This window comes from Crocodylus porosus, unplaced genomic scaffold (genome assembly GCF_001723895.1).
Source record: "Crocodylus porosus isolate Cpor-Errol unplaced genomic scaffold, CroPor_comp1, whole genome shotgun sequence".
In the NCBI taxonomy this organism is placed as follows: domain Eukaryota; kingdom Metazoa; phylum Chordata; order Crocodylia; family Crocodylidae; genus Crocodylus; species Crocodylus porosus.
Window position 1 is genome coordinate 121590903 of NW_017728886.1, and position 13014 is coordinate 121603916.

The window sequence follows — 13014 nt, forward strand, 5'->3', positions numbered from 1 at the left end:
CCTTACCCTAAAGGGGCTTAGCATTGAGAGAAGCACTGAGACACTGAGTCCTACGAACTTGTGAGCAGTTCTCTGGACATACACAGAGGCAGAACTCAGTCCCCCTAGGAAACTTTCTCAGGAAAAATGCAGGTGCAAAGGGACTTTATTGACCAAAAATCCCAGGAGTCAGGTATGAGTTTGGAAACCACACTGTTGGATTTGTAGACCTAAATTTCACTGAGGTTTTTTTGTGGAGATGCATCAATGTACCTTAATCACTTCTGAAATTAAGACTTGGCATCTAAATCTCATAGGTCTTGCAACACTTAGTAATGATATTGATTCTGATTTGACATAATTCCTATGTAGAGCAAGATGCACAGTACAATTACATATTATGCAAGTAACCTACACTGCAATACTGAAATAAATCCGTCTTTGTATTCAACATCCTTTCTTTGTGGCTCGGACTTAGTGGGGTACTGATTTAGGAAAAAACGTATTGCTTAATGAAGTATTGATGAGGTATGGTTTAGTTGTGGGGTACAGTGCCTTACATTTTAACTTTTTTTTTTCACTTTTATTTCTTTCCAGGAAATTGAAGAACATGTGGCATTTTTAATAACTGTTCCAACCGCCCTAGCAATTTTTTTTGCTATATTTATCCTCGTCTGCATAGAATCTGTGTTTAAGAAGCTGCTTCGCATTTTCTCGCTGGTGGTCTGGGTATGCCTTGTTGCTATGGGATATCTCTTCATGTGTTTTGGGGGTATCATCTGTCCCTGGGACCAGGTAAGTTTGGGTCTTTTATTTGTTTTATTTCAGGTTGTTTTGAATCAAAACCTAAGAAGCTTTTCACATGCAAGTGTTCCTGTTCACATCTGTGCTGCAGCTCATTTGAAATGCTTCCGTGACTAAGTCTAAGTTCAAGCCCTGCATTTCTAGTTGTTTGCAAAAGGGAAATAAAACAGAGTTTATGCCCTATTTTGTTGCTTGTTAATACACAAAGAATTCTCAAAGATATTTGTAGGTTAGCCTGTTTGTTTAGAAATTGAACATTCAATTCAACTCCAATGACTAATTAATACACTTGGGAAAGGACATATTTGTTAAATTGGACATGCTCATCTCTTCAGTTATGATGGAAGTGCTCACAGCATAGTGTTCTGAGAAGTTTTCCAGCTAAACCATGTAAAAATAGACTTTTTGAACATTACTGGTCTTTCTAAGGTAATAAGCAGGGACTGTGGTTTTGTCTGTTTAAAAAAACCCAAATCCTCTGTTGAAAATCCCAAATTCTCAGATTAAAAACTGTGAAATCCACATCTTTCCATGATTAAAATGAAATGCCACTCGTATAGGTGTATATGTATAGCTTTATGTGTATGCGTGTATAGAGATATGTATATGTGTGTATAGGTATTTGTTGAACACCACATTTTATTGATATATTTACAATTTTAAATCAAGTTGGAAGCCTGCCAGTGCCTCTGTTACTATAATAAAATAAATTCTAGATACCTATATATTTCCATGTTTTATTCTGGTCTTTTTGTCACAGAAAACTTGAGCTCCCTCTACCCACTTTGCTTACCAGGTTGTGGGTCTAGCTGCAGCTGTCTCACCTGCTGCTTTGTGGTGCTGAGCAGCCCTGTCATTGCCTCTCTGCTGTTAAATCTGTGCTGAGAAGTGGGGGAAGAGAGAGCCTCTGGGGTTCTCCGGGAGTTCTGGGCAGCAAAGCTCCCATAGTTTCTGTTGGGGCTGGGCTGAAGTCAGACACCTGAGCTGCTCTTACGCTGCCCTCAGCAGAAACTGGGGGGAGTTCCTGTGCTCAGAAGTGCCCCAGCCTGTCCCAGGCGGTCCCATCATATGTTAGAATCAAAATCGTAGACAACGAGGGCTGGGAGGGACCTCAGGAGGTCATCTAGTCCAACCCCCTGCTCAAAGCAGGACCAGCCCCAACTAGATCATCTCAGCCAATGGTAGTAGATTGCCCCAGTAAGTTTGGACAAGGCTTTCAATAGGCATCAGTGCCTGCCCTGAGAGCAACACCCCTATTCCTGGGTTGGCTTGCACTCCCCATGCTGCTAACTGTGGGGACACAACGATTAGATTGGGAGTACTGAGAGGGACGCTCCCTCACCCTGGAATGCTGCAAAAAAACAGTGGGGTCAGGAGGGAAAGCAGGGGAGGAATCCCACCCCCCTCCTGACCACCCACCCTTACTATACAAGAGACCTGGGAGCCCATGCATCCCACTCCTGTTCTGCCCTTCCTGGCAAGCAAGTGGGGAGGACCCCAATGGGCAGCCTCAGGAACTCAACCAGCCTCATGCTCCCCAGGGCTGAGGAGGAGGGGAGTAGGGAAGCCTCTTGAGGTGGCGCAACAGCCACCCCTTTGGGATGGGGCAGGGCACCAATTGCCTCCTTACCTTGCCACTAGCCAAGGTGGCCCCTGCACCCGGCCAGGAGCCAGAGAAAGTTTGTAACGTGAGTAAGTTGGAGGTGCTGCCTGCCACAATGGGAGCTGTGAGCAGCTCAGTTCTATGCTGCATGGCTCTGAGCCAGGGCATGGAGCTCAGCCCATGCCTGGCAGCCTGGGAACCAGAGTTGCCACCTGCATGCAGGCAGCTCCACCTCCCCACCCCACCCCCACACCGTTTGCCTGTCTTTCCCCTTTGCTGCATTGTTCCCCACCATTCCTGCCCCTTTCCCTTCTTTCTGTTCTGTGGGATTTCCTCACTTCTTTGCACTCATCCTTTGGGTCTTGCCTCCACACCCTCCCGAACCCGTTCTCCCATCAGTTCCCTCCCATAGTTTTCTGCTTCAAAGGGGAAGATCTGGGTTTTTCTTCTTTTAAACAGGGAAATACATGATTTCCCCCTTTAAAAGAGAAAAACTGCATTTTCCCACAAGAAACGGAAAACCCAGATGCCTGGTAATAAGCAATTAGAAAAAATATGTAAAACCTCAGAACCTTTAACCCCTTTTTACATGTCATAAGAAAGCAAGAGAAGGTATAAACCCAATTTAAATTGTCTTTAACTGCCTTTAGTCTAACAGTCTAGTGTAGGATACATGATTATAAGGAACAACTAACTGTACTTTAGTTTAATGTTAGTGTTTCTAGAAGGCCAGTGAATGGACCCTAACTTGTAATTAGGTTGTTCATATCAATAACTGTTAAACATGGCAGAAACTTCTATAACAATCAAGGAATTTTACATGGAAAAATATAACTCTGCTGTATCCCTTTAACTGAAGGGTTAAGTTATTTGGAAACAGATTTTTCAGTTCAGTAACTTTTTGTAGAGAAAGCAATTGCTTTTGCTTTGAGTATAGTTCTGGAAAATGAGCATGGAGTGGTGATTAAAAATATTAAACCTAATGTAAGTAAAAACCCCTCACAAAAACAACCCGCTAAAAAACCAACCCCTTCCCCACACCCCAAAAATAAAAACAACAAACCCTATCATGGTTTGCTTGGGGACTTGCTCAATAATGTCAGTCAGTGAATGGAAGACTTAGAGGATGGTGTTGGTGATAGTCAGTATATTTATAGAAAAATAAAAACAAATGAGTTATACTTTTTCTCTAAAATGCATGTTTATAGAACAGATATACAAGTTAAACAAAACAAAATGCCCATTATCTCTTCTTTGGGTGAATCTGATATCCTTTATTAGACCAACTTAAATAGTTGGAAAAAAACCTGTAGTTGGAAAAACATTCCAACTTTTTACGTTGGTCTAATAAAAAATATCAGATTCACACAAAAAACCTTGTCTACCTATATCAGAAGGAACTGATAGCCAGAAGCTTTTGTGGAGGACATGAGGATGGGAGCAGGGAAGCATTATTTCCCTCTATATGAGATCATATTGAAGCTCACCTCTGGAGCTCATTATGGTTTTTTTGTGGTCCATGGCATCAGACCCTGTTAAGCCTGTGGACTTCCATGAAGAAATCCAATTGTGAGTTAATGCTGCTTCATGAGTGTTGAATCTGCTAGCCTCCCATTTCCTGTGGTTGTTGTGTAGTCCAAGAGAAATTATGCCATTGTGGACCAGCAGCACCTAAAGGCGTTTATGGGAAGGAAAGATCTTTGGGGTCTGTTTCAAAGGGAACTGTGGGGTTGAAAAGTTGCAGCCTCTGCTTTCTTTTCATTACCTATAACCATTGCCCTTGATTATGGTCTCTTCTTTCTCCCACACTCATATTATTCCCACAAGCCTTTCCATGGAAATGCACGGTGCGTTTCTGTTTCTGTTGGAGTGAATGTCAAAACTCCCTTAGAATTCAGTGGGTGCAGAACTGAACCCAAAATTGGTCATTCTAGTTTTGTTTTGTTTTCCACGTCTAAGAAAAAAAATTAGCACAAAATTGTATGTGTGTAATGCATTTTTTTCTTTTTTTTATCCTGCTGTAAGAAGAAATTTATCAAATGTATAGTTTTCCTCCTGACAAATACTTAATGAGTACCTTAAGACCACAGTGGTGTCTGCTAATCCTTTCAGATGAATGGAAACTCCAGGAACTACCCTTATTTATCACTTAGGACCAGTTGATGTCAGTACTTGGGCTTATGCTGAACTTCAAACATATGACTGGTTTCTTTGAGGCCATTCATTTGAAAGCTTTGAACTGAGAACCTGTTTAAGTAATAGCAATCATGAGGCCTTTGTGAGTGATTTTCATGGTTTCATTTTCTCAGACATTTCAGGGATTAATTCTCCATGGATCTGCCTTTAAGTGGAAAGAAAGTATCCTGTTCATTTGGTTGTTCAACAACTCATACTATAGAGCCAAGTCTTTTTTTTTATTATTAAAAGGAGGGGTGTTAATTAATGGAAGCATGTGTAATTCTTTTCTAAGAGTAGTTTTAACTTGGGATTTTCATGTGACATCTGGGGTTGATAACACAAACATGTTATATTTTAGGCTGTACTTTTAAACTATGTACACATTGCAAATACTGTAGAAGATGGGTAAAGGAGTAAAGGGGTCCTCCTAAAACCTTGCTGTTTTTCTTTTAATTATATAAAGTTATTTTATTTATTTTATGCTCTAAGTATCTGTAGGAGACTTTTTAAACCTCACTATACTAAAGGAAATGCCTCAGTATTTTTATATTTCAGTTTTAATGTGTACAGAGATATATCCATGACACCCTTTACACTTGGTTCAGTATCTCTATTTCCCTTTACTTTTTATTTATTTATTTATTTTTCTATTTTTGCTTTTGTATTGTATGTGTTATATTGCTGGTTGTACTACTGGATTTTTTCTACTTTGTGCACAGTTGTGGACTTACCTGGTTGTATTATTTGTTTATTGTAAACACTGTTCAGTTTATTTTTCTTAAAAGACTTATTTAGGAAAAATACTGCATTTAACATTTCTTATTTGGAACGACCCATAAAATTTTCAACAGCTTTTTGTAAAGTCTTTTAAAGAAACTTCTAAAATATTAATTTTGCTTCTAAATACTAGTACAATAATTTGACTCTACTTCCTTTCCTATAAATCAGGAATCATTGTCTTCCGAGTATATTTCCCATACATAGGGCTCACATGTTGAGTCCACATACTCCACAAGCTTTTGTTCATTGCTATCTTGTTTGAAACGCTGTTCTCAAGTCTTGTTTTATGTGCTTCTGCTACATCTTCTCAGGTCTTCTCTTCTTTCTCTTGTCCTCAGTTCTCATGCCCTGAACTTTCTTTGCCACATACTCTTCATGCCTTCCAATTTTGTGCTCAAATTGTAACAGTCTCTCTTGTTCAGCTTCCCCTTTTTTATCTCACTCTTCCATGCTGTGCACATCTTTTGTTTCTTACAGAACCTTTTCTGCTGACTCCACAAATCTACCTCTGCCTGCTTATCTCCATCACCATCATTATGAACAGCTTTGGATTCTTCATTGTCCATGTCACAAACCCATCTGTGGGGGACCTCCAGAGCTCTGAGTTTATCTCTGTTGTGCTACCGCTTGTTCCAGGGAACAGACTGCGGTTACCCTGGGATAGCTTTCTACCCTAGCAAACCTCAACTCCGGACCTTGCAGACAAACCCACCCCCTTTAGAGCTGAGAATAAATTACATGTCTCCCACTCCGCAGAAGGAGCTGGCCTGGAATATAACCTACTGTGAAATTATCCAATCTACACGCAATGACTAAGGAGGCAATAAAAGGATTTGTTACTTACGATAAAAGCATTACACAGGCAAGCTGACTATACTGGTTGAGACAAAAGCAAAATAAGTTTCTTGCCCTCTCCTCTGCTGCCCCTTAGCTTTTCTGAGAGTCCTGTCAGGGTTCTGGGAGATCAAGGTTCCTGCAGATTCTACCAGTCCTGGCAACTGGGGCCGTTGAATACCAAACCATGCTATTCAAAGACACTTCTATCATCGATCGGCCTTAAGTCCCCTAGCCAAACCCCTTCGTGAGCAATATTTTAATTGTCCATGAAACCCGAACCCTCCAGGGAGTTTCTAGTTTCTCTGGGACACGTGGCACCCCTCTGGCTAAAGAGCCAATACTCTCAGATGCTTTGGCTATTGTAGCTCTGGTGGCTGTGTGGTAACATTTCTGCTCGCCATGTGGGAGATCTGAGTTTAAGTCCCGACTTAGGGTGAGTGAGCTAACAGGGAGAAATTTCTCCCATCACAGGAAGACAGTGCCATGGGTGCCTGCTAGACACCTCACTTGATAATCTTTCAGTTATACCATAAAATTACATATGTATCGCATATAATACACACAGATATGAACCTGACAAAACTGAATCTGGCTTCCTCCACTTAATTGTGCAAGATCTTTCTGTAGTTCATCATAGTCTACCTTATTTTTTAGCACTTTGAATAGCTTTGTGTCATCTGTAAAGTTGGCCACCTTGCTATTCACCCCCTTTTCCAGATCATTTATTAAATTTATTTATTAAACAGCACTGGTCCCAATACAGATGAGGTGAATGCCTGAGAGACCCTGCTGTTTACTTCTTTCCGTCCTGACCACTGATTATTTATACTTCTTTTTTCTATCTTTAAGACCATTTCTAATCTATTAATGGATCTTCCCTGTAATCCCAAGACTACCTAACTTCATTAAGAGCCTCTGATAGGGGACCTTGTTAAAGGCTTTTTGGAAGTCCAGATATACTAAGATATCCACTATGTCAGTAGTGTTGTTTACTTCTAAGCATTCAGGTTCTCCCATTTTGGATCTTAGACTTCTGGCATTAGTATAAAAGCACTTATGCTTATTCTTGCTGCCTAGTTGGCCACTTTTGTGTGACCTTTTACTCAGTGAATCTATTTGTTCAAGTTGGTCTTCTCTGCATTTCACCCAAGTACTGCCTCCCTCTCTTATCCCCACTATTTATGGTTTTACCCCCTATAGCCATGTCAATCCAAATTATGCACCTGTCAGCTTTCCCTTAGTTTTTAGTTTAAAAGCTTCTCTACCACCTTTTTAAAGAGGAAGAACAAAGAAGATGTATTGCTGAGAGGAAAGGCAGGCAGGAGAGAGAAAAACAAAGCAGTTAAACTATTGAGGGACACAGGTGTTATACAAGCTAATCTGGTAATGGAGTAAGAATCCATAGTCTTGGTTTAGACCATACTTAACACAGCCTTTGAATGATTTTTTGTTCTGCAATTTCTGATTCAGTTCATTTTTAAAGTTTGGTTATTTAAGAACAGCTATGACTGGTGTTCATTTATTGCCCCATCTGTCTGACGTAGATGGTAGAGGGGCACTGTAAGCAGGTGATGGTGTATATGATGTTGAGGTGCAGGTAAATGATCCTTGGATGCTATAATTTGTGTTAACTGATTCATAGATGTTTGTGTTGGAAGGGACCTTAGCAGATCATTGAGTCCAATTCCCTGCCCTGGGTAGGAAAGAGTGCTGGGGTCAGACGACCCCAGCCAGGTGCATGTCTAGCCTCTTCTAAAAGACCCCCCCAAGGTAGGGGAGAGTACCACCTCCCTTGGAAGCCCATTCCAGATTTTGGCAACCCTTACCATAAATAAGTTCTTCCTGATGTCTAACCTAAATCTGCTCTCCGTCGGTTTATGGCCATTGTTCGTAGTTACTCCAAGGGGTGCCCTGGAAAACAGAGCATCTCTTATTCCTTGCTGTCCCCCCACCCCCCACCTGATGAATTTGTAGGCGGTCACAGGATCACTTCTCAGCCTTCTCTTGCAAAGGCTGAAGGGATCCAGGGCTCTCAATTTCTCCTCGTAGGGCTTTGCCTGCAGGTCCCTAACCATACAAGTGGCCCTCCTCTGGACCCTCTTGAGGTTGTCCGCATCTCTCTTGAAGTGCGGTGTCCAAAACTGGATGTAGTACTCTGTGGCAATGGTCAGGCCACAGTTGAAGGGGAAGCACCACCTCCCTGGACCTGTTTGTCATGCACCTGCTAATGTACGATAAAGTGTGGTTAGCCTTGTTGATCACTGTCACACTGGCAACTCATGTAAATCTTGGAGTCAGCAGTGACTCCAAGATCCCTTTCCACTACTGTGATAATGAGAAGGCCCTCCCAAAGCCTGTAAGTGTGCTGGTGTTTCCTTCTCCCTTCATGTCTAATTTGTTCTAATGGTGATGTGGTTTGTGGTGGGCACATGCTGGCATCAGGGTTTGGAGAAAGGTCTGGTTCCCTGATGAGAATAGCAGTTAGGTAGCCTGCTGGAGAGACATGGTTTGAGGGGATTCCTTGTAAACCAGGAAAAGTTTGTCTTCTATGGCTACTTTGATGGCTGTCACATTTTCCAAGAGGGGCTGGAGGTCATTAATGTCTCTGAGGTATACAAGACAGGGTTTGCACGTGACAACCAAAGGGATTCTGTTGTCCTTTTCTTGGGGCTGGTATTATAGCAGATCAGAGTGGGATCAGAGCCTGGCCCTGTTGATTTCTTTTCCTTTCTCATGTCCTCATGGCAAGGTGTTAATTGGAATCTCACAGGCTTTATAGGAATTACAATATATAACAATAGGAATTGCAAGCTATTCTTATTACATTGACTTCCATGGGTAAAAGAGCTGTTTAAGTATGAAGTGGGTGATCTTGGAAAAGGAGAATTTCAGACAGTTTTACTTATTCTGATGATTTCTGTCACTGCTGGGTTTTGAGTATTCATATTTTTTTAATTATAGATATGTTTACAAAGCCATGGCACCAGATGTGTTCCATTTGGCTCTGCATATATCCTCAGTTACATAGCTAGATTATTTCAGGTAGGAGTTGACAATTTTGATTCCCATAATTATCAACAGAAGATTAATGTTTTGGATATCTGTTTTGATATTTGAGCATAAATGTTTTTTTGTTTTTAACTGAGCCTAAACCACAGCATTTTTAAAATGTGTCCTTATGCATAGGTTACATGCAGACCTTGAAAAAAGCAGTGGTTTGTCAGATACGCGCAAGGTTTACATTGCTTTGTCAATATGTGTAAATTGTCCGAATTTAAAAAATATTCTTAAGGTATCTAAGGAGAAAGACTAGTTTTAATTTAAGTGTTCAGGGTGCAAATTTTTCCCTAAACTTGTTTTTATCTGGAAGCTATTTTTAAAATAAATCAATATCACCAGTTATTTAAAATAATCTTTTCTGTGAGCCCATTGTGGTAACATTTTTTGCTTTTAACATTCTGTCACAGCATCTGATGAAGTGAGGTTAGGTTCATGACAGTTTATGCATCTCTAATTTATTTAGTCTATAAGGTGCATCTCTACCCTGTCTTCTTTGGCATTAGTCACATAAACAATAGTTATTAAGCATAGTAGCAAAATTAGAAATATGAATGAGGTTAGCTCCAGTTATGCAAAATTCCTTTAACAGAGGGCTTTACAACTGTTATCTACTAGGGGTGAGTGAGCAAGGTCTGATGAAATAAAGGTCAATATTTACCTTTGCTTGAAATTCACACAGGAACCAAAAAGAACACTTTTAGTTATAGTATTTTCTTTTTAAAGGCTCCTACCTTTCTGGAGTTCAGATGAAAAACGTACTTTAAGTATTGAAATATCATGGGTGACATTCTTCTCCATGACATTTTTTCTTTTGTGGTCATCCAAGTATCCTGCTTTGGTTTTGCATGTGGCATTTCTTGCCATTTAAGTGCCAAAAATGCTATAGATGCATCGGGTAAGAATTCTATTCCTGGATATGTAGCCTGTATATGTACATAGATTACTATATGTGCAGATTGGGCATGCATAGTAAGTTGAGAACTGGCTGTACACCTAGCCAGGTATGTACATGTGCCACTTACAGACTCAAAATGGCCTCTAGACCACCAAAATGTAGTTGACCAAAAACCATAACTAGCAGAGATTTAGACCCTGGGGCAGAGGGGAAGAAAGGGACTCTTATCCTCTCCTCTCAGCAGGCAGGAGGCTGAGGTGCTCACTTGGGAAGCAAGAAGAGCATCCCTTCTCATCTTTTTACGTGTGAGCATCCCTCACAAGTAACATGATCTGAACCTTTGCCTCTGACTTCCAAGCACAGCATCTAGGCCTCCACATCACAGGTCATGGATTAATCAGTACCTTCTCAGGTGCTTCTTTGAAGCCAGCACCCTAGGCAGCCATGAAAGGAAAGTATCTGGGAGATGTTTGGGGCCAGGAGGAAGAAAGCAAACCAGAGGTGTGTGGCTCAGTGATGTGGCTGTTAGCATGGAAAGGACAGTACCCTGCTTTCTAGTGTGGAATCTTGCTGCTAGCAAGGTAAAAACATTCTCCCTGTACTGTCCTTTGTCCATTTTTTATTATATCTGTGTTAAATGCAGGGAATGGTGTCTCAGCTTCAAAAGGAGCACCACAGATAGGGCTTTGAAATGCCTTGCCTATGATGTTGGGGTTGGAGTCTGTTACTGGTGATGTTGTGGTGGGAGTGTGGACCACCAGACCAGGAGGATGTGGTGGATTAGGCTTTCTTCAACCAGCTAGCAGAAGTTTCCCAGTCACAGGACCTGGTTCTCATGGGGGACCTCCATTACCCTGACATCTGCTGGGAGGATAATACAGCAATGAGCAGGCAATCCAAGAAGTTTTTGGAGAGTATTGGGGACAACTCCTTGGTACAAGTTCTGCAGTGGCCAACTAAGAGCCATCTTTTTTTTGATCTGCTGCTTACAAACAGGGAAGAATTGGTGGGGAATGTGGTAATGGATGGCAAGTTGGGCAGTAGTGACCACAAGATGACTGAGTACAGGATCTTGAGGGAGAGAAGGAAGGGAAGGACAGCAGCAGAGTAAAAACCCTGGATTTCAGAAAAGCAGACTTTGACTCACTCAAGGAACGCATGGGCAGGATCCCCTGGGAAGCCAGTATGATGGGGAGAGGAGTCCAGGAGATCTGGCTGTACTATAAAGGAACCTCACTGAGAGTGCATTTACAAACCAACCTGATGTGCAGGAAGACTAGCAAATATGGCTTAACAGAGAGCTAAATCACAAAAAGGAAGCTTATAGGAAGTGGAAATTTGCATAAACAACTAGGGAGGAGTATAAAAGTGTTGCTTGGGCATGCAGGGATGAAGTCAGGAGGAGTTGCAGCTAGCAAGGGAGGTAAAGGGTAACAAGAAGGTTTTTTACAAGTATGTCAGCAACAAAAGGAAGATCAGGGAAAGTGTGGGTCCCTCACTGAATGGGGGAGGCAACTTTGTGACTGAGGATGCAGAAAAGGCTGAAGAGCTCAGTGTCTGTTTTGCCTCAGTCTTCACAGTTAAGATCAGCTCCCAGACTACTGCACCAGACAGCACAGTTTGGGGAGGAAGTGAGCAGCCACCTGTGGTAAAAGAACAGGCTAGGGACTATTAGACAAGCTGGACATACAAGTCCATGGGGCTAGGCAGGATGCAAATGAGGGTCCTCAGGGAGCTGGCTGATGTGATTACAGAGGATACAGTAGCCATTTAATTCCTTGAGGCAAATTATGGTAAATTTATAGTAAAACTTTCTCTTGACCCTCCTCCTCTCTCGCTCTGCTTTTTTTTTGCCAGTTTGCCTGTAGTTTTTTACATATGCCCATGTACACAATGGAATTCTTACCTGTGGTATAAATTGCTTTTTTGGCATTTAGAGGACCAGAAATGCCATGTACATAACCACATCAGAACACTTGGACAACATAAGGAACAGAATGCTACTGTATGATAAATAAAATTCTAGCCATTTTTTCTGATCCATCCAGTACACGAATTACTGAATGTCTTGTGGAAGAGCCTTCATATACTTCAGGATATGTGCAGGGACCTACTTAAATTGCAGTTTCACAGTTTTCACAGGAACTGTGAAAAATGGTGATCTCTGCAGTCGCCCTGAAGAATAGCATGGCCATGATGTCCTGTGGCATTGACCCCCACAAAATGCTCAGTGGAATACAAAGAAAGTGCAGCAGTCATAGATCACATGTTATGAGAGAGAGGTACTGAGAGGTTGAGCTAGTGACGTAGAGCAGGAGAAGGCACCAGTCAGGAAAACAGAAGTGTTTCAGCTCCATATTTTAAAAAGCTAGATGCAATGCAGCAATATTACAGTCTGAAGATGAGCAAAAAAAATCCAAAAAAGCAAAATACATTGCGTCTCAGGATCATATAATGCAGTTCCTTGTAGGAATCTTGCATTTGGGTGGTGGTAAATTGTTTTGTTCATTTTGCAAAGTCACTCTTGATGCATTGAGGAAAAAACAGCATTGATCAGTATTTAGCGTCTGAATCACATATAAAGTAAAAGGCTTCTACAGAGGCTGAATGTCAGAGCAAGAAACAAGAGACAATGTCCTTGATGTTTAAAAGAACCATGGAAAGCAGTTTAACAGGAAGAGAAGCTACATTTGAGCTAGTGAAGGCATTTATTTATTTTTATTTTTTTATTTATTTTATTTAGGGCTGGAAGGGACCTCGGAAGATCATCAAGTCCAGTCCCTGCCCAAATGGCAGGAAGTCAGCTGGGGTCATAGGATCCCAGCAAGATAAGCATCCAATTTGCTCTTGAAGGTGTTCAATGTAGGTGCTTGAACCA

General features: G+C 41.4%; 1 protein-coding gene across 2 annotated transcripts in view; it reads left to right on the forward strand.

The window, feature by feature from the left end:
* The window catches only part of ADCY2 (adenylate cyclase 2), a 393618-nt gene that overhangs the window by 11677 nt on the left and 368927 nt on the right, over positions 1-13014 (forward strand). For both annotated transcript variants that reach the window (XM_019541362.1, XM_019541372.1), the window contains exon 2: positions 577-774. In XM_019541362.1, the coding sequence (XP_019396907.1) occupies positions 577-774 (198 nt within the window). The remainder of the gene's footprint in view (positions 1-576; positions 775-13014) is intronic.